The 20455-nt window shown below is 39.0% G+C and overlaps 4 protein-coding genes across 5 annotated transcripts; 2 read left to right on the top strand and 2 right to left on the bottom strand.

Moving 5' to 3' along the window:
* The first annotated feature begins 188 nt into the window (after window positions 1-188).
* Window positions 189-7531, top strand: LOC108104501 (PTB domain-containing adapter protein ced-6). 2 transcript variants are annotated; one of them, XM_017210618.2, is made up of 7 exons: window positions 189-597; window positions 4372-4684; window positions 5366-5802; window positions 5874-6115; window positions 6174-6593; window positions 6656-6786; window positions 6848-7531. In XM_017210618.2, the coding sequence occupies exons 2-7, from the start codon at window positions 4409-4411 to the stop codon at window positions 6905-6907; spliced, it is 1566 nt and encodes a 521-aa protein (XP_017066107.1). In that variant the 5' UTR covers window positions 189-597; window positions 4372-4408; the 3' UTR covers window positions 6908-7531. The 2 variants fall into 2 exon arrangements, with proteins under 2 accessions (XP_017066107.1, XP_017066106.1); XM_017210617.2 differs by lacking the exon at window positions 189-597 and adding an exon at window positions 947-1082.
* A 673-nt stretch (window positions 7532-8204) lies between these two features.
* LOC108104503 (pyruvate dehydrogenase (acetyl-transferring) kinase, mitochondrial) lies at window positions 8205-15900 on the bottom strand. The gene is made up of 5 exons (XM_041819929.1): window positions 15039-15900; window positions 9969-10176; window positions 9721-9911; window positions 9078-9652; window positions 8205-9014 (listed from the first exon to the last, which is right to left on the bottom strand). Exons 1-5 carry the CDS (start codon window positions 15160-15162, stop codon window positions 8871-8873), a joined length of 1242 nt encoding a protein of 413 aa, XP_041675863.1. The 5' UTR covers window positions 15163-15900; the 3' UTR covers window positions 8205-8870.
* A 369-nt stretch (window positions 15901-16269) lies between these two features.
* Window positions 16270-18621, bottom strand: LOC108104502 (protein preli-like). The gene is made up of 3 exons (XM_017210619.2): window positions 18237-18621; window positions 17785-18161; window positions 16270-17148 (listed from the first exon to the last, which is right to left on the bottom strand). The coding sequence occupies exons 2-3, from the start codon at window positions 18097-18099 to the stop codon at window positions 16744-16746; spliced, it is 720 nt and encodes a 239-aa protein (XP_017066108.1). The 5' UTR covers window positions 18100-18161; window positions 18237-18621; the 3' UTR covers window positions 16270-16743.
* A 378-nt stretch (window positions 18622-18999) lies between these two features.
* On the top strand, window positions 19000-20455 carry LOC108104468 (involucrin). Its single transcript, XM_017210532.2, has 4 exons — window positions 19000-19396; window positions 19443-19745; window positions 19827-20049; window positions 20111-20455. The coding sequence occupies exons 1-4, from the start codon at window positions 19101-19103 to the stop codon at window positions 20267-20269; spliced, it is 981 nt and encodes a 326-aa protein (XP_017066021.1). The 5' UTR covers window positions 19000-19100; the 3' UTR covers window positions 20270-20455.

Below are 20455 nucleotides of genomic sequence, written 5' to 3'. Positions count from 1 at the left end.
AATCATTCAATGTAGGGTGCGCTCCTACATACACCTGGCCGACCACCTGTCCCATAACTAGTTTTACATATGTAGTCTGTCTCTCGCCGAAGTGCATCCAAACCAGAGAGACAGAGAAAGAGAGTGAGAGCGTATTCGAATACCGACTTCGCAGCTTGAAGAGTCGTGTTTTGGTCGATATAGCAATCGCAGTCAAGTCAGTCAGTTTGTTGTTGGGCGCGTGATCGGTAAATCGAAGTAGCGGACCGTGAAGGTGCAGAGGATATTCCACATAGCACACTGTCGTTGTTGTTGTCGTTGCTGGTCGTTGTTGCTGTTGCTGCTGCTGTGTTATCGTGTAAATTTGCGCAGTTCAGCCTAAAAAGAGAGATAGAGGAAGAGCCTAAAAGAGAGCTCACGCGCAAAAATCAAAACTAAACCGTTGTTTCTTTGACTCTCCCTGTCAGCATCCCGCCATTGTTGTAGTAATTTTTGAATCGCGTGTAACTAGAAAAAATAAGGAGTACCAACAATCAATTGCACTAATTTCTTCAATCAACGGACAAAGCAAGCATAACGAGTGAAAACAGGCGAAAATAGTTTTGGCAGCCTGCAAAAGTAAGTGAGCGATTAACTAAAACCAAAGTCGCGCTTTAAAACGTTATTTTCTGCAAAGTCATTAACGAAAGGCAGGTCAAGAGAGGGACAGAAAGAAAATTGGGAGAGAAAAATGAGAGCGCTGAGTGGGCGGAAAACAAGAGAGACCAAGAGATCAAGACAAAGTCTTTGTTTAATTTTAATGGCACTTGAAAAAATTAAAATTACAAATCACCATTGCTCTCTTCCTCTAATCTTTACAATTGTTTAACTCTCACGTTAGCTCTCTCTCCATCTCTGTTGATCTCCCTCTCTCTCAAGTGAATTAAAACGAATCGAGTTGAAAAAGATGGAGCTCAGCTTTTTTGTTGTGCTATTCGCTGCTGTCTCCCGTCGCGTACGTTTGTGTTTTGGCGCCGTGGCGCTCCAGAAATAGCGGTGAATTGTTGTGCCTGTGACTGTGTCTACTCCTCCATCTCATCATCCTCCTCCTTACACTTGTAACGGTATGCGTGCTTGCAGAAAAGAAAAAAGGAGATGAAGAAAGCTGAAAGCAAAAAGCAAAAGTGCTTAAAAAGCAATTACAATAACCACTGAAATTAACGTTTTCTGTGCCAGTGTGCCTAATGAAATCCCATGTTGTGTTTATTGTTTCGCCATGTAACAGAAGTACAGAGAAAGAAAAATATAGGCATCATTTAAAATCAGTTTTCACTAGAACTTCTATATGCAATGAATGTATTTCATTTTATTAAGGTAGTGTAAGTGTAACTTACAAAGAAATGTCCAACGGAAAAGTCAGATGTCTTCTTATGGCTTTTAGGGACAAATTTTTAAAGAACTTACAAATTTATGATCATATATCAATCTACCATTCTTCCACAAATCAAACCTTTTTAAAACACCCATTTAATGGAATATCGGACCTGTTTTTTGTCTGTGTACACTTAGAGAAACAGTCACGCACAATGGCAAACAAACACGCAAGGTCCGCGTGTCCCAGCTTCAGCTTCTGCTAATTATGAAAGTTGAAAAAAAAAACACCGACGCTTTACTTTGATTGTTTGTTTTTGTTAGCCTTGTGCAATGCCTTGTGTTGGCCAAACACCTGTTGAATACCGCTTGTCTGAAAAAGAAAAAAGACTGCAAAACGGCAAAGAAAGTGTCTGGCCAGCATGAAAAGAAAATGCCCACAAACACATGGCAACATAAAGCCATAAAAATAAAATTTCAAAAAAAAACACATAGTCAGCAAAGAGAGTGGAAATGGAGGAGCGAAAATGGTTCACAATAATTTCACAGTCAGTGCGCAGGCCCAATTGAATTTAAATTTCGCTCCTTCCCCTTTTCCGTCCCCCTTTTCGGTCACCTTCTCTTACCGCATTTGCATATCTGATGTGTACTTTACGACTTTTTCTAATCTCAGTCCCTGGCAATCTCAGTAATTAGTGCTGGCAGCCTGGCTTGTTCCAAGCCAAATCTTGACATGTTAAAAAAATATAAAATCTAATTTTTATGATGTAGAAGGAGTTGAGGGAGTAAATTTCAAGGCAGCCTAAAGATCTTGTCAATTTAAATATTTGACGTTTGTTCATAGATGAGTTGATGTTCAAAGAATGAGGTACACATCTGACTCACATATAATATAATTCATATTTAAACTTCAAATCTTATGTTATGTGATGGATTTATGTTTGAAAAGAAATACAGAGATACACACATTTCATATATGGGTCTGCACATGAATGAAATTCAAACTTGATAAGTGTATATAGAAAACTCATATGAAACGCCCTCTAAAACGCTGATTGCGAAATTCTTAGAAAAACCCTCTTTTATCTGCACAAATTCTGTAAAGTGACAGCCATTGAGAAATAGTGTCAAGTTGCTCTCGTCCGCTAATATCAATTTAGACGATATGTATATGGACAGATCTGGCACGCAGTCTGCATTCCAAATGATAGGGGAAGGATTGTGGGGGCGGAATCCGTAAGTGTGATGAGATGTGGAGAATTACTTCCGCGACTTGGCTTTATTTTGTTAAATAAGTATGTACATAAGTGTGTGTGCGTAGTATACCGCCTTGTACGGAGTACATAAACATATTCATATAGCTGTGGTTTAGTTGTCGACATTATCTTTTGTTCGTCGTTTGAAAAATGTGTGTAGTTGTTGGGGTAATTGCGCACAATTGCCGGGAAACAGGGTGCCTCAAGTCTCTCGTTTTTTTTTATTTTTGGTTTTCTTTTTTTAGCTACGAAAGCCAAGCGATGTGCTATTTTCGAATTTTGTATTTTATAACCCAGGCTGTCGTCATCAGCGTCGTTTGCCGTTTTTGGCCAATTTAGCTTTCGCTTTTGTGCGATTGCTTAACGAAACCCCCATTCCCAAAACCCCCTTAACACACTTCCCTCCATTTTGGCCAACTCCAAAATAAATCAAACTTATAAAATACACACATGCAAGCGCAAAACAAAGACAAGAAAGAGAGCCAAATGAATGAAAAATTAAAAAAAAACAAGCCAAGCTTCATTAATTTTTTGCAAGATTTTTCTTAATTATGAGACGGCACGAAATGTGAGAACTGCACGAAAGAACGAAAGATCACAAAAGATCCGTTCGTCACATCATCTCTGTCCACAAGGTGTGACTTTGATCCGATGTGAGCTCAGCTTAGCTTAGCGACTTTGTTCTAATTTGGGTTTAGGTTTTTTTCATATTTTTCCTTTTTGTTTTTTTTTGTGTGGTTTTTATTTCTGAGAAACTGTTGCCTTATTGTCTTTGCACAACGACGACTGTTTGAGTGCATTTTACATCCATACAGTGCGTTTCGTAACTATTGTGGGGATTTGAAAAGCTCCATAGCCTGACTTTTTTTTAAACCAGTCTTTTTACCAGCTTAAGAATGATTCACATTCATTCATTAATAATAATATATGCCAAGCTCTGCGGTTAAGTGACCTCATTTATGATAAGGAATTAAAAAGTTGACAAAGGAAGAGCCTCTATAAATTTCATTTCGAAAAGTCTTTTCTTGGGGTGCAAACCGAACTGTGAAATAGAATGTTGGATTTCATAAAGTATGGAATACAAAATTACTTTGGGCTAATGCCTTCTTATAAAAAGTGCGGGTTTATAGCTCTTTACAAGATTAAAACTATAAATAAAAACAATTAATCAAAAATCAAACCACAGGGGCTCATAAACCGTTTCAATTTGCTTTGTTGCTTGATTTAAGAGATGCCAAAAAAATAATTCCAAGGTTCATAAATAATTAATAATTTCCTGGAAACTAGTTTTGTTTTTGTACACAGAAAATACTTTTTGAGTAGAATTTATTTCATTAATGCTAAATATGTGATTGATGTTTTTGAACAATCATTTTCCTTTGTGTAATTCCAAACCTCGACTGTATGTGTATTGTCATAGAAATGTCTAGGTCCGAGTGCACCAATCTCGACAGCTGACGGAGGCAACAGGTTTAAGTCTGCGGTGACGCAGATGGGATTGGCTTTCATGGATCCGAATCTCCCCTCTTCTCCATTCAAGCATTGTAGATTCTTTGCTGTCCCTCTCTCTGAACACGATTTGCAATTAGCCAAAAGAATACATTCAGATTCAGTTGGGTTGTATAACGATAATTAGCAGTACAGCGACAGCTGGAATTTGTATGCACATTATATATTTTATACTCGAGGGATTTGAGAGGAGGAAAAACCCAATGATGTTGATGCCAACACGACGGACAAAGTTCAATTTGCAACTCATTTGTCAATTCCGATTATATACTTACAGCTCCCTTAAACGCTTAAAAACGGCGCCGACCACAACAATGCCTTATCAGCCAGCCAACAGCGGCGGGACATCTGGCGGCAGCAAGGCAGCGACCAAAATGGCCCAGCTGAAGTTCTGGAACAAGCAGAATAGCAGCAAGCAGCAGCAGCAGGACAAGGAGAAGGACGCCGCCGATGGTGGCAACAGCATCAGTGGCAGCGGTACTGGCAACAACAGCAACGGTGATGCCAAAAGCGAGGCCAAGAGCGGCAAGCGCAACTGGCTGCACACGCCGGAGCAGCTCATCAGCGGACACGCGGTCTATCTAGTCAAGGTGAGCAAGGGACAACCCACCTGTGACGACCCCGATAGGCGGTACATTGAGAGAAAATATTACAAACTATTTCTTATTCGCCCAGAGTCCGAAATTAATCATTTCATTTACTTAATTTGTCGTTGAATATTATCCCCCAAAAAGTAGACTTTAAATTCTAAATTACACATCGTTGCGTATACGCATTGTCAAATGCAAACACTAATATCTTTCATACGCCCAGTTATCCTTGTTAGCAAAACAAAATGTTCTTTTTAACTTAAAATTAAAATGTTTCTCCTTAAAATGTTTAAAAACTGACAACTTATTGCAAACTATTAATAATTTTTAAAATAAAAAAAATTCTATCATGCTAACAGTCCTATTGGACCTTTTAGAAATAATAGCTATAGTAAAAATGGTAACTTATAACGCAAACAAAACTGACATAACTCTACAGAGGAATGCAATTGCATTGCCAGCTTTCAAAGCTGATCGTAAAATTTCTGAGAGTAAACTTTGTTTATTACTAAATTATTATATTATGACAAGCTTTTAGGTTAATAGGCAAATTCTTTTTAAATTACCAAATTAATTAAAAAATAGTTAAAACACCAGGTCTATAAATGTTTTTCCTGTAACCTTCCCATTAAAACATACACATTTTTTTCTCACTGTATCCCATTGTTTTCTCACTTTCAGTTCTTTGGTAACCTGAGCGTGGACCAGCCCAAGGGCATCGAGGTGGTCAAGGAGGCCATTCGGAAGCTGCAGTTCGCCCAGCAAATGAAGAAGGCGGAGACTGGCACCCAGGAGAAGTTCAAGAAGCTGGAGATCACCATAAGCATTAAGGGGGTGGCCATCCAGGAGCCGCGTACCCACAAGATCCTCCACCAGTTTCCGCTGTATAACATCTCATATTGTGCGGACGAGAAGGGTGTAAAGAAGTTCTTCAGTTTCATTGCCAAGTCGACAAAGACGAGGGACGGCAGTGACCCGGCGACAAATGGCCATGCGAACGGAAATGGCGATGGAAGTGGCAAAGCGGAGGAAAGCCACGAGTGCTTTGTCTTCATTTCAAACAAATTGGCCTCGGATATCACGCTGACTATTGGTCAGGCCTTCGATTTGGCCTACAGGTGGGTTAATTTGCGATTTTTATTTCAACTTTTAAGTTTAATTAACGCCATGACTCTCTTTTTATTGGCAGGAAGTACATGGATAGCACTGAAAAAACAAATTTAAGCAAGGCGCAGCAGCAGATTAATCATCTGCAACAAACCGTAAATGTTTATAAGGAGCGACTGCTCGAAGTTTCTGCCAAATTGCCAAAGGCCGAGTTGGACGCCCTGCTCTTTAATCTGGGCATTAAGGATATCCTGGAGGCACCTATCACAGAGCAACAGAATGGAATCGAGGTGGCCACCGAAGCCCTAAGCAACGGCAAGCTGGGTAGGATTATATTCTATTTCTTTTTGTTAATCAACTAATTCCTTAAATTTGTTTTTAGATGATGACAAGTTGCTGATTGACACCAACTCCACCACGGCATCGACCCATTCGGCGTCGCCCAGCTCTTTCTTGCCTATTGTCCCGCCGCGGAACAATCTAACCAGCCAGATTAGCATCGGTGGTAAGAGCAACAGCCAGAAGATGGATGAGCTGTTGCTGAACTCCGATTCTGATAGTGATTTCGATCCGCGAGCGGATGAGATTCAGGACAACGGGAGCAATGGCCGGAATGCGATCAGCAACGATTTGTTTGGATTTGAGCCGTCCAAGAGTTTTGGCCAGCAGCTGTTTGTTAACAACAACGATCATAAGCTACAGAATAACAACACCAACAACAGTAGCCTATTGATCACAAGCAACAATAACAGCATCAATAGCAGTGGCTTCTCCAGCGAGCTGAACATTACACCGCCATTGTGTATGTTTTATATATTTATATATATAGATTATTGTTTACTGATGTGTGATTTATATTTACAGTGGCGCCTCCGCCAAAGATTGCTGCGCCAAGGCGCCTACCCTCGGTGCCCACGGGCAACGGCCTAAATGGCAATACGGATCTATTTGGTTCAGATCCCTTTGAAATGAACAATGGACCGACCATTTTCAAGGTTAGTTTTGATTATTTTAAACTTTTATGAATAATACTAACTTATAATTAAATCTTTTTAGCAAAATCAGCTTAACCTTGACGACTTCTCGCTGGAGAGTTTGGATCCCCTGCGCAAGTAGAGCGGTGCTACCAAGGCCATTTTCACACTTCAACTTGATTGAAACTTTGGGACATTTTAAACGCGTGTCTCATCGATTATCCTTCTACGTTTCTCCGTTTCGCATGCATTCCAATCCAATTGCAATTTGATTTATTTAATGTGTATTATTGTTTATATATTGTATTGTATTTATTATCATTGATTTTTTGTCGATTTTATATTGCATATTATGATTTCTACTATTATTATTATAATTATAAATACGATTATTATCTGAGATCGAGATCAAAAGAACACAACAACAATCAACCGCAATGCACTTTGTTTAAATGTATCAATTTGTTGCTGTTAGTTAAATAGATTAATTGATTGTCGAGTAAAGCGAATGAAAAACTGTTAACAAGTGATAATGTGAAAAAATGCTAAACAATGCTAACTGAATGTGAGAATTTTGTATAAAATAATTATAAAGAAATAACCGGAAGCAAATGAATCGATTATTGTATGTATAGAGCCGAAGTACGAGGAGAATCAAAGCAAAATGAACAATATTTAATGTTATTGATGCAATATAGAGAAATATTATTATTACTATTATTATTGTGTATGTAAAGAATAAAATGTAGTGCCTAAAAGAAAAAAATCCCACGCTTGATCTTTAACAATTTGCATTATTTATTATGCATCCGTTTTTTTGTTTCGTTTTTTTTTCAAATAACAACACGATAACTACACGTTACTGCCATGAATACAAATTTGAGTTGCTTCTGTTGCTGCTGCAGTTTGGGAATGTTTGCCTAGGGCTAGTGATATATATCGAGATTTTCGTATCCAACAGTTGTTTCCTGAATCGTCCTGTTTCCTAAACCTGAGTAGCGGTCGCCAAAGCTCGTCCTTCAAGCGTCCTGGATAAAGTCACAGCGCTTTGGTATGCTGGCCGACAGCTGGCGTGCATTCATATCGGAGCTCTAGAAGATCAGAGAGTTTCGTGAGCTTTGTGGTTATTACCCTGTGTGACGAGAAATTAAAACCAAAGAACTGCAAACGCATCTGGCCCGGTTACTGTCTTATAAATTCTTTAAAAAACCATACAAATAACGCCAACGATTGGAAAAGTTCTGAAAGAAATCATCATTGGAGAGTTTATAAGTAAAGAAAGGGTTAACCAAAAGCAACAGAAATTACCATAAACTCTTAGTTTGGGAATAAACTGTTAAATGAGAAAATTAAAAAAATAGAGGAAATGTAGATGAAATTCGGTAGTTTTGTGGTTTTCAACAAATCAAATCAAACACAAACATAAATAGAAAAATCAATCATTTTTAGTGTATATTTTTTAGTTTATTTGTTTAAAACTTTCATAACTTAAGCAATATATTTAAATAGTGCGCTCAAAAAGATAAATGTATTTTGACATTGCATGCAGTTCGGGCTATAGCCTAAATAAAATCCACAAATTAAAGCTAATTTCGTAAAATGTTTCAAAACATATATTCACTTTAGAGTATAAATGTTTTTCGTGTATATATATAGGTATGTTTATATAAATATGTATCGAATTAAATTGCTACAAACGTAATCTTAAAGCCAAGGGCGCTGCGCCACTCGCTCCCCACAAAAATAAACTGAATAGAACTTCAGCCCGCTCCAAAGTGGGCAATGTGTGTGGAATGTCAAATGTTAAATGACAATATTTCAAAAGAATTACAATTTTCAAAAATCAATCGAGTTGGGGAGTTTTGGTGGGGCACATACAAACACAAGATGTATTTAACATTAACATTAAAACAATAAATAAACACTTTTCACTTGACTGGGTTGCGGATGCGGGATTTGGTTTGCTTGCTGGGATTGGGTTTGATTGAGTTGAATTCAATTAGTGCAGGGTGGCGCAAACTCTTTACACAGCCAGGCGGGTTCGTTTCATTTTTCATCTCATATATAATTTTGTGTATTTTTTGCTTTTTGGCATTTTCACACGTCTACTGGCTGACAGCGCTCGTCTTCTTCTTTTTAGCGTATTTTACCTGATTGGACCAGTCACCAGTGGGCACGGTGGCGCGATAGAACTTTGAGCTTGTCTTGTTAAAGATCGGCAGCAATTCGTTGGCCTCGTCAGACAGAGCCTGTAAAGCAATTATTATAGGTTAACGGGATCAAGTTGGAAACAAAAATAAACTATAACCCACCTTCAGATAGATAATCGCATCGGTGCCGAATCCTTCGCAGGAGAGCAGAACTATGTCACCATGGAAATAGCGAGCATAAAGCCTTGAGATCGGCAGACCATATCCATAGCCTGCTAAAGGCACTGTGTGCAGATCCGATTTCGAGGGCTGCGGTGCTGTGCTGTACATGTACTTGAAAAGCTGATCGGTCTGGGAGCGGGGAATGCCGCCACCCTGGTCAGAAATCTTCACGCAGATGTCCTCTTTACCCTTGCAAATGGCAACTTTTAACGGTGGCAATGTGTCATTGTTGTCATGGCCGTGATGCTCCACAACCGCTCGCATGGAGTTCTTAAAAAGCTCGAAAAGCATGTAGTATAGGTGCGAGGGCACGTACACTGTACGGATAGGCGGGTTATCACCAGGCTCGCTGCTGTGCTGCTGGATCTCCAGCGCCGGACTGGTCAGGTAGTACTGATCACATAGGAAGCGGGCATTCTCATAGGCATCGCGAACCACATCCGACAAATCACAGGCGGGATCCAGGCAACCAATGTGGCGACCACCCGCATGGGGATTTCCTCCAAAGAGCAGGGCTTTAAATAATTATATAATATAATCAGTACATATTATTTTTTGCTATATCGAAGGAATATTAACATACTGTGCTGATTGATCAACATTCGAATGCTGATCCTTGACATGTAGAGCCTGTCGAGAAAGTACTGAATAGAGCTCTCGGTGGGTGCATCCACCTGGCCACCCTCGTTCTCCTTCATTTCGATCACACCCTGAGCCATCGTTTGCACTACATCGTTGTGCCGATTCCTAATGAGATCTAAATCGGCCACAAATCTAAAACGTTTAAAATATATTAGTAAAAGTTGATAAATTTGAAATCTTACTTCTCACTTTTGCAGATTGTCGTGCGTGGGCTCGGCTTTCTCGTACACCAGCACATCCTCGAAACTCTTGACATACCAGGAGCTCACTTCGCTTACGGACCTAGTGTGCAACAGGTTATCGGGCAGAAGAGCAATCTCCTTCATGATATTTGCCAGTCGAACTGGGAGCTCCTTGCGCAGAAAAATATAGGATTTCTTTTCGCAGGCATTTTGACCTGTGAAATTTAAATAGAGATATTAATAGGACTCTAACCAGGTAACATTTTACGCATTTTCTTAATCGTTAGAATATTCTTAGTGTAATAAAATATCAACACGCAGCCAGTTTACTAATTTCTTAACCAGTTTGCTGGTTTAATAAGAAATAAGATTAAATTTAGTCGAAATCTTCCTATGTTGAACTAGTTTTATAAGCAACAGAGAGAAGAAAAACAAAGTTCTCCATAAAAGATAATGCCTATAGAACTTCGACTTCATTATCAGGCCTTAAAATAAACAATAAATTTCTTAAAACAGACCTAATGGGGTTGTTGAGCTATATTTTATTTATTTATTTGTATTAGTTATTTCTAAATGTTTGTCTGCTTTTCTAGATTATGTAAAAAATTTCCCTAGAAGGCTTATCAATGCAGCTCTCAGGCACTCAGCGATCATGAGCTCACGAGTGAAAACCTCATGGGGACGAACAATTTAGGTAGAATAAACAACCTCGTCGTACACAAAAGAAAACAATTCTGAAGCCCACATAAATTCAATTGGATTAATTATCAAGAGAGCCGAAAAAGTACTTGAGCTAAATACATATCTACATTTAGTGTGTATAGTATATGTCTGTATATGTTTTTTATTTTTTATTTTCTTCATAAACAAGCTAAGTTCAAAGCTCTTCGGGCAAATGTGAAATAAATCAACCGCAGAAAACTTTGCCCTCGTCAAGCTTTTGAAATTTGCCTTTGTGTTTGTCATTTTGTTGGTTATTTTGTATTTGCCTTTGATTCTCTTAGTGTGCGTGTTTGGCGTTTTTTTTTTTCTGTTTGTTTGCCGACAGTCAACAGTTTCGTAACAAAGAGAAAATCAAGAAATTGACATTCGAAGTGATAACGCTGGATCCCGCCTTATCAATGGGGCCTTGACCAGGCCGGCATAGACACGCCCCTTTTCTTTTCCCCAGCCAATTTTATTTTTCGCCAAAAATTAATGACGATAATAATCATTAGACGAACGAAAAATTCACCATGGTTAATTAAAATTCCAGACACAAAACGGAAAAAACAAAACTAGATACTATATATACGTGGCTATATTGGGTATATTAGACTGGAACCGCTTTATGAGTCAATTGTAACGAATTGGCCAAACAAAACAGAATCAATAAAACGAGTTATAAAGACTGGGAAAAAACACGGAAAGAGAGTCGATAACCTGATGCGAGCTTGTTTATAAGAACCTGCCAGAAAACGTTCGAAAATGCGATCAGATTTCTGAGTTCTAAGATATAGATATGGTGAAGAGTGTGGAGATAGAGCGCCCCTTCTGCCCCTCCCACAGAGAGAGGCCCCACTAGATGACCTCAAAACAAAGCTTTTAATGCTTTGTTTTTGTTTACTTGTTTGCCATTTTAGACCCTCTCTTCTCCCCTATCTCTCTCTCACTCTCTGCCTCTCTCTCTATATATATATGAGCTTGTTTTGATAGTAGTTGACGGAAAAAAAATAAATATAAAGAAACCTCCAGACTCGATCGGACTGTCAGCTTTATACATACAACGTCTGGCACTCCACAAAATGTAGACTTTGATGCATTGGCTCTTCGTCTGATAAGTCTCACCCTCGCTTTCATCGGTGATAAATTCGCAAAGGCGTTAAGTGTCTTAATCATAAGTGCTATATGCATTTAGATAATTGCCAAGTTATAAAAAAAGGAAGTTAAGCTGAGGGGGGTCTTGAGATTGGAAAAGTGTTACGCACATATGAAAAAGAAGAAGTCTTTAACTGAAAATGAGAAAACTGTTACATTTTTAAAGTTCAAATAACACTTAATCATAGCTTTAAATATTTTTACTAAAATAAGTTATTCGATGAGTAAATCATATGCGTAACCGCCTTATAAATAATTGTCAGAATTTAAAGCCTGTGTTTATATTTTACAATCAGAGAATGAATGCTTTAAGTTTGAATATACAAAATGGTTGCATAGAAATGTTATGTAACTACTAGTAGTTGTCTTGTAATTGGTGGAAAACTGTTGCGTGTACTACTTGTGAAATTGAAAACTTAACACAGCACGAATTCAATACTAGAGTGTAGAATGGAAAATGAGCTGCGGTTTCCATTCAATCCACATTATCAGCTTGAGCTATTCAATTGGCGATGTAGGGTAATTCAGTCGTCAATGGCGCATTAAATAATTTACAACGCATGGCACGCAATCAGCTGAGGGCGCTAAGAAATTGCATTTCTGCAAATGACTTTATATTATCCCCTGCACTGCTCCATGCAATTACATAAGAAAAGGGGGTAAATTATATGGTACAACGTCACAGCTGCAACCTCCTTTAAACCCAAAGACCATCCCCCTTTTTTTTCCCGTAAGACAGCTGGTCAAGAGCACGGCAATCAGCCTCATCTATTGCATCAGCCCCTACTTATTGGCATCTGATTTATGCTGAGAATTTCTCTGAAAGTCTTTCGAGTATGTATATTTGACTCACATTCGCCCTGTGACAAAAATACGGCGCGTGTGAATACGTCTTTATCATCATTGCCGGGGGCTCACTCTTTTTTCTTGGCCATTCGCGTTTCTGTTTTTTTATTTATTTCGGCTAAACTGTTGACGTCTGCTGTTTCTGCGTTACTTTCCTAAAGAGGTTCCAAAGTACAGATCCAATTTTGTGGGTGAAATGAGGTGACAGCATCCTGGACTTTGCCCGAAATGGTCACGGTGATCTGATCCATAAGTATACTTCCATTAAACAATATATACTTTCGAATTGTCAGACATTGCGTTTTCGATTTTTCCGCAAATAATTATTTTCTCTTCGTCGCAAAGGAAATTTGGCACATGATCAACCTGATCATCAATTCCAAATTGGACTCCCCTTATATATATATGATATTTTCCATTGATATAAAAACATGGCCTTCGAATATACTATACTATGAATTCCGCATAAACAATATAGGCAAAGTAGACGCCCTCGAAAATTACTATAGACTAGACTTTATAAATGAGGCCCGTCACAGAGTCGCGATTTTTAGAACTTTATTCCGATTTCTTACACATTTCTTAGTAGGCCGACGAAGCGCTAATCGATGGTTAACCTGAATCATCATATTCGAGTATAGTTGGGTGATAGATAATGTATATTAACAGTGTTCGAAAGCAATAACAAGGCACACTCCATAGATATAAACATAATTACTCCAAGTTTATGGACCCCCACAAACGCTAGAAAAACACAATTAAGCGCCGGGTACAGTTGAGGGCAAAACGAAAACGAAAACGAACCTTATCTACAGACCGACATCAAAGTTCAAGTATAGGCAGAGGCATATATTAGTTATTTATTTGGTCAGTTCGATGAGGGGTGGCGAATTGGGTGGCTATAAAAGCTTGTAAACTAATTCCACAGTTGTTTTCTACGTAGGTTCATAAATAAACCTCGATAGACTGCTTAAAAAAAGGTAAAACACCAATGTACCACCGGCCTTAAAAGGGATAGAAAGAAAACAGGCAACAAAGCCTGTTGTTTGGTTCTAAATTTAGATGATAATAGCTCAGCCTCCGGAGGCCAACCTTTTCCACTGTTCCTCCTGCTATTTTCCAGCCCAGCTACTTGGCCTGGCTTTTATTTCTGTTCACGTCAGTTGCCAGTTTTTCAACGAGAATGCCCTAGAAGTTTGCACTCAAGTCTGTGTTTTACACAGGGAAAAAAGGAATACTATAAAGATGATGTATGGAAATTTAAAGAGGGTTAAAATTACTTGTAATATATAGGACTTAGTTCTTAGGCATAATATCTTATATATTTATCTATTTCCATATCTTTTTAATAGGTTTTGAATTGGCTAACCCTTAAATAATGTATTAAACCTTCTATTAGGTACAATGTTTCTCTGCACACTCGTTTCGAGTGTTGCGTGCTTGGTTATTGGGGCAGGTTGATTCCCTGGATTTCTGGTTATGGAAAGGGGAGTGTGGATGTTCCTGACATTGAAACGTCATTGAAGGCCACGTGCCGGCTTTCGGCGCTCAATGAAGTGTGGGCGGAAAAGGCGGCATTCTCGCGCCCATCCTCATGTTTCATTGTCAAAACTTGTTTATGAATTCAAATGCAGTCATTTCATAAACAGGTTGACTTGTTCTAACTTCCGTTTCTGCAACAGGCGGTTGGCTGGGAAGCGGAATAAATAAAAAAGCATCGGGGGGTGGAGGAAAAGCCAAAGCTAAGCTGAATTGAACTGAGCATTCAATTGTTTATACTGCCAGTTTGTGTCTGCCTCTCTGTCTCGCTCACAGTTTTCAATTTGCTGGGCACAAAAAATAAATGTAAATGCAAATGCTTAATTGACAATTCAATGAAACGAAATTGGCTATTAGATAACGGGAAATTTTGCGCAGTTTGGCTGTTTAGAGAGATCAAGTTTCTTTTCAATTTAAAGGAAATTTTAGACGAATTGAAAAATATAATTTTCCTACACTACGAATTTTTCAACCGTATCATTTTTCTAGGTCATCACAAGTTATGCAATATGGGCTTATTATAAGTTGTAGTAGCTAATATGAAAAATTATATAAAAATTAATAATTCCTCTATTTAAAAAAAACTTTGAAGATCAATCAGGAATGGAAGAAAAAGGTTTTACCTTACGCTTTACATTTAAATATGTATAATCTTAAAAAAAGGTAAGGTAAAATATTCCACAGCACTTATTAGATTAAATTATAATCTCTTAGCTCTTTAAGTTTTTGATTTCTATGATTACTCAACAGCTTTTTGATAAGATCGTTGAAATATTAAGCAACTTGGGTTCAAGAACCCATCCCCAAGAAAGTAATTAATTAGTGCATTACTCACCAAAGTCCATAAACTGCTTTATCGAGAGGGGCGACGGATTGAAGCCGGAGTAAAAGTCGAGCATTTTAGCCAAACTCGACATCGAAGAAGAGGCGGCAGCGAATCGTACTGGAAACAGGCGCATTTTGTTTGCTTTTCTTGTGTTTTTCTGGTTCGCGGGGGGATTACGTTGCTGATTACGTTTTGCCGGTTGCTGTGTTGGCTTTATCTTTTAACAACTTTGTTTGCCACTTAATATTTAGTTAAAATTATTTCGCGGCGAAGAAGAAGAAGAGTCTGCCGGTGTCCTTTCGCTCACCTTCGTTTTTAGTGCGCTCTCTATCTATCTCTCTCTCTTCGCAGGACGTTGACCGCGCTCTCACTTTCCTTTGAAAAAGATGGAGAGGAGGTTGAGAAGGAGGTGAAAACAGCGGTAGAAACAGCTGGCAACGTCTTGAAAAACTTGAAAACTCTGGCAGTGTGCTCAGTAAATCAATGGAGCGTTCTTAGTTTTAACCAATACAAAAGTGGTAGCAAAAATATATACATAAATTATATGATATTTTTGTATTTTTTTTTCGTGTTAGCTCTGCTCCTTGTTGTTGTTTTTGTGATGAAAGGCGGGGGCGACAGGGCGCTGATTCTTCCTCTTCTCTTGGTGCGCCATAAACGTAGCTGATTTGTACGGTATTTTGCTGTGCTTTGTGCTCTTTTTGTCTCGCGATTTCAGCTGCAGTTCTTCATGCGATAAATTTATTCACGCAGTTAATTGTTATTGCGCGACTTCGACGCGAACGGTTGTGAATTCGGATTGAGAATGCGACTCCAGAAGGCGCTCTGGATTCTCCAATGTTCGAGAGAACGCCGATTTTACCTGATTTTATACCGCTCGCAGCTTTTTGCCATTCTCACGGAAGAGAAAAGCTTTAAGCGTAGGCGTAAGATAAAGTGTTGGAAAGCATTCAAATTGTTTAAAGATCCGGCAGCGCTACGCATGTCTTTCTAATGTGTGGCAGCATCGGTACTAACGAATATTTAAAATAAATTTAGTATATTATATATATGAAATCTATAATGAAATTTACTTTTGGTTATAAAAGTAGATTATTGGAAATTTTTAATTAGAATAATTAATGTTGATCGACTAGCATTAATTAATACCAAACATCGAGGAAATAATCATATCCCATTAATTATAAAAAAAAATTCGCTCCTCAAGACCAATTGACTAAAACAATAAGCCAGTTATAAATGGCGTTCATTTCTAACAAACTAAATGTATTTTAATAATTACAATTTTATAAACTACGCCCGAATGCGATTGTTTTTAAATAAAAATATACAACAGATTACATAGAAATCCCAAATTTGACACACGGCTTTGTTGTCTTCCTTTTTGACCTAACAGAATGGTACATAATAATGTAATGCAAGTGACTTAATATAAATGATAGAATTTTGTAGGATGCAGGAAATGTGTTCAGCAAATAGTGCCTCCGTTCTAATCAGCCGGCTGGCTCGCGCACACACGGAATGAAATGCAGCAAAGTATATGGTTGGTATTTGCTTTGGAATACATGTTTAAAACCAGACGTCGACCCAACGTCTCCGCCTCCCTTTCCGTCCTGGCAAAATCCGCAAAAATCCTTCACTCCGGAGCCGCAGGCGTTGATTCCTTGCTATCAACAACAACATCTATTCCAGAGAGTCCCTGATAGGTAGTATCTCAGTTCTTCACAGAAAACAGTTGGGCAATTTTGGAAGCGTGACACTTGAAGAACTCATAGCCCACTTTGGCCGCGCTCTTCAGCGTTCCCGTGTTATTGTGATTGCCGGACGAGGTAGCTGCTACGGTAGTGGTTGTGGTGGACACAGGGAGTTCCCCAGCTGAGGTGGTTGCCGACACTGTTGGCTGGTGGGTTCCTCCACCTACCAGACTGTGCGGGAACATGCGTCGCAGCACATGGTTAAATCCATTTGATGCCTTATTGCCATTGGACTTAAAACGTTCGATTCCGAAGGCACGGATGGCCCGCGAGAATCCAAACACCTGGGAGCTGATGTAGGCTCTTCGCACTGCCAGGGTGCTACCGTCCGTCTGCTCGCTGTAGATAACGATTTCATCGACTTTCTGTAAAAGAAAATAAAAAAATATGAATATTACTATATACTATAATAACAAATAATAGAGGCTATACAAGCAGATGCAAGCTTTAATTGATATAATTCCCATCTTGAGGTAGTAAGGTATGATAATAACTAACCTAAACTCGTTTTACCTGATATTTATTTATAACTAAACAACAAAATTGCATTTTTCTTTCTTATGAGGACTAGTCAACTAAATCAACTTTTATTCTTGCCCAGAATCAATAGAATTATTCTTTTAGCTCAAACATAACCTGACTGCCATGTTTATATCAACTTTGCTCACACAATATAAGGCCGCAATAAAAACAATTGTCCAATGCGAAATAATCTTATCAAAAATTTCTTATCTACACATTTAGGGGGTTGGTAAATTGTCTATTAAGTTTCAGCCTTGAAACCATGGCAAATCTTAGCAGGTAGGTGACCTAGCTTCTTGGAACTTGAGATTACTTTTTGGGTCATGTTTGTACAAAGCGAAATTCTCAAATGATTCAGGAATGATTACTATAAAATCATTAGGTAATAATCGAAGTAATTTAAGATCTTATTTTAAATGGCCTACTCTACAATAATATAAACAATTACAATATATCCTAACAGTTAAACAATCACTTGCCATTATCTTGGTCATCCCCAGATTCCTGGTGAATGTGGTGAAGGTTTTCTTGACCGGGTCCAGCACGGAGTCCTCAACAATCTTGACCGGCACATTGTTGTAGAAGCGAGCTCCCCACTTGGGCACAGGATTGGTTTTGGATAGGAGGCGGCGGGAGAAGAGTTTCCCATCGCGCACCTCCCTCTGAATAGTGTCCTCAGTGAGGACGTGAGAGCTGGAGGGATTAGGGTAGCGGTTCCAGTAGGCGACCACCACATTCTTCCAGCTGTAATCGAAGACTGTCTCAGTGCGACAAGTTGATGCTGCAACGACCATTTTGAAGGTTGACCAATGAACTCGCAAACTAGTCTAAAAGTGAAAGCCGTAGTGTCCCTGAGCTGAAAAGTGAACCAATAATCAATTGCAATCGCATGTTCCCGGCTAAAAATAAACTATTAAATCAATAGACATACCTTCGCAAAGAGGGGATGCGAATTTTTAGGAATCTTACGGGCGTCTAGTGCTCCAATGTGCAGTGGGGATGGCACCAATTGGCTAATACACGTAGATTCAGCTAGAAGCGTGTTTATTGCCCCGATTTAAGGCGCCTACTGAGAATTTTTGTTGTGTAACTGCGTCACAAACTCCGGCACAGGGTGCCTCGAGTTCGCTTCCTCCGATTTCTGGCTATACGCTGGTGATGTCCGTCTATTCCTTCGTAACCGCGTCCTTCAGTGCCCCCTTCTTCTGGCTGTACACAGTTTCATTGCACGGGTCCTACGGGTTTTAAGCCAATTCGGGTCCAATTTTACGCCTGTTCAAAGGCCATCCGGAAACATCTGCTCGTAGTGTAGCCAGATTGTACAAATAAAAATAATACCAAAGAATGCAAATTCGTAATAAATTGCAAATTTGGTATTTTTTGTAATGGCTAAGAATTCAAAAAGTGGCGGGAAATATTCGGATGCTTGGAAATGTTAAATTAATATTTATTTCATTTTGTATTAAACTATCTTTTTGAGAAATTATTGAGTAATTTTACATTAGGAAATTTCGTTTGATTAAAAAAGTAATACATTACATAAGTAACATTTAAAAACTAAGCAATTTGTTTGCTCCAAATTTATAATTATTAAGAAATGCTCTTTTCCGAACTTATTTAACTCAAATTGACTTAAAATATATGTTTTAAACACACAAATCGTTTCCATAGTAATTATGGATTTGTATATATACCCGACCACAGTGTTATTCCCGCGTTGTGCTTAGAAACCAAAAAAAACAAAGGAAAAGTCGGAAGTAACTTAATAGTTTTTACAGACAAGAATTCTCAAATCATGGATGTAGTGGAATTTCTCAATCGAACCGATCGTCGCAATCTCAAATCCCAAATAGGATTCCAGGTGGCTCGAAAGATGCGCGAATGGTATGAGGATGTAGATAATCGACGATGGAATCTTAGTCTCTTACTGCAAAAAGAGGCCTTGGATGCGGATGAGAAGATTGCAGAGATGCTCCAAGAGCAAGCAGATGAGGCGGATCGAAGGCGACACGAGTGGATCGAAATGGAGCGACTGAAACGAGAGGAGGCGGAAAAGGAACTGGTCAAAGTCAAGAACCAGCAGAGGGAAATGTATGAATTCTAAAATTAATTTCATTAATAATTATATTATTTTAAGTGAAAACTCCGAGGCCCATCGTCATATGCTGACCAAGGAGATCCTCTTGGAAACCAAACAAGCTCAACTCCATCAAATCGAGGAGAAAAAGGCTCTTAAACGTCGACAAGCCTGTGTAGAAGTCCTTTGGCAGCGAGTGTGGCAGCGTTTGGATGAAAGTAAAGCGCAACAGGAGAAATATGAGTTGCAGCTAAGGAACTTGATAGAGAATAGGTGCCAGGCTCAAAATCTGGAGAACGATCGGGAGCAGAAGGCCCAGTTTGCCAAGGAGGTGTTCGCAGAGAAACGGCAATGTTCCCAGGCGTAAGTAGTTGAAAAATATTAAAAAATACAAAAGCTTTTAACAAATAAAGTGATTCTATTTTACTCTTATACCTTGCTTAGCTTGGAAATCGCTGCTGAAATGGATGTCGTGAAGAAACAACAGGACCTCAAGAAAGTAAAAGACAAACGCCGCCAGCAGCTCACTGACTTGCAGGATCAGATCAAACAGAATTTGGTGATCACCGCCAAACAAGCGCAGGCCAACATTCGTGAAGATTTGGGGTACAATATACTTGAAGATCGGCAGATTTATGAAGAACTCATGGCGAAGCGATGTGCCAGGGTAAAATGAAATCACCATTACTAACTTTGCTTTTAATCCGACCTCCTTTGTTTTGCTCCAGACTCACAATCGTGATTGGCACCAGCAGTATATGACACATACGGCAGCGGAGCGTGCTGCCCGTAAGGATGAAGATCTCCAAAGAGATCGGAAATACCTGGGCACTGGGTGTGTGCTCAGCCAGCAGCAGAAGCAACCATATGGTAAGGAAGTGCGTTAAAACAAGTGGACTCATCATCACCATCGATCGATGGCTGCACTCATGTCACGGCTCATATTTGGATACCCATATTGCAATTATATTTATGACTGATATAAATCAGACGATGGCCAGCGATAAGGAAAACCGTATCACGCACGGCGGGCATAAAGCCCGTGATAATGCCCACCATCAACGTCACCCATG

The sequence above is a fragment of the Drosophila eugracilis genome, unplaced genomic scaffold (assembly GCF_018153835.1).
Source record: "Drosophila eugracilis isolate 14026-0451.02 unplaced genomic scaffold, ASM1815383v1 contig_1765, whole genome shotgun sequence".
NCBI classification, from domain to species: domain Eukaryota; kingdom Metazoa; phylum Arthropoda; class Insecta; order Diptera; family Drosophilidae; genus Drosophila; species Drosophila eugracilis.
The sequence above is the reverse complement of the archived record's forward strand: the minus strand, read 5'-3'. Positions and strand labels throughout refer to the sequence as shown.

Excerpts from the sequence above, each read along its gene's own strand:
- LOC108104503 (XM_041819929.1), bottom strand. The coding sequence starts at position 15,162 with ATGCGCCTGTTTCCAGTACGATTCGCTGCCGCCTCTTCTTCGATGTCG. Across the intron at positions 9,653-9,720 it reads AATGTTGATCAATCAGCACA|CCCTGCTCTTTGGAGGAAAT; the intron begins GTATGTTAATAT and ends AATTATTTAAAG. Across the intron at positions 9,015-9,077 it reads ATGCGATTATCTATCTGAAG|GCTCTGTCTGACGAGGCCAA; the intron begins GTGGGTTATAGT and ends ATTGCTTTACAG.
- LOC108104501 (XM_017210618.2), top strand. The coding sequence starts at position 4,409 with ATGCCTTATCAGCCAGCCAACAGCGGCGGGACATCTGGCGGCAGCAAG. Across the intron at positions 4,685-5,365 it reads ACGCGGTCTATCTAGTCAAG|TTCTTTGGTAACCTGAGCGT; the intron begins GTGAGCAAGGGA and ends TCTCACTTTCAG. Across the intron at positions 6,116-6,173 it reads CCTAAGCAACGGCAAGCTGG|ATGATGACAAGTTGCTGATT; the intron begins GTAGGATTATAT and ends ATTTGTTTTTAG.
- LOC108104468 (XM_017210532.2), top strand. The coding sequence starts at position 19,101 with ATGGATGTAGTGGAATTTCTCAATCGAACCGATCGTCGCAATCTCAAA. Across the intron at positions 19,397-19,442 it reads AAGAACCAGCAGAGGGAAAT|TGAAAACTCCGAGGCCCATC; the intron begins GTATGAATTCTA and ends TATTATTTTAAG. Across the intron at positions 19,746-19,826 it reads AAACGGCAATGTTCCCAGGC|CTTGGAAATCGCTGCTGAAA; the intron begins GTAAGTAGTTGA and ends TACCTTGCTTAG.
- LOC108104502 (XM_017210619.2), bottom strand. The coding sequence starts at position 18,099 with ATGGTCGTTGCAGCATCAACTTGTCGCACTGAGACAGTCTTCGATTAC. Across the intron at positions 17,149-17,784 it reads TGGGGATGACCAAGATAATG|AAAGTCGATGAAATCGTTAT; the intron begins GCAAGTGATTGT and ends TTTCTTTTACAG.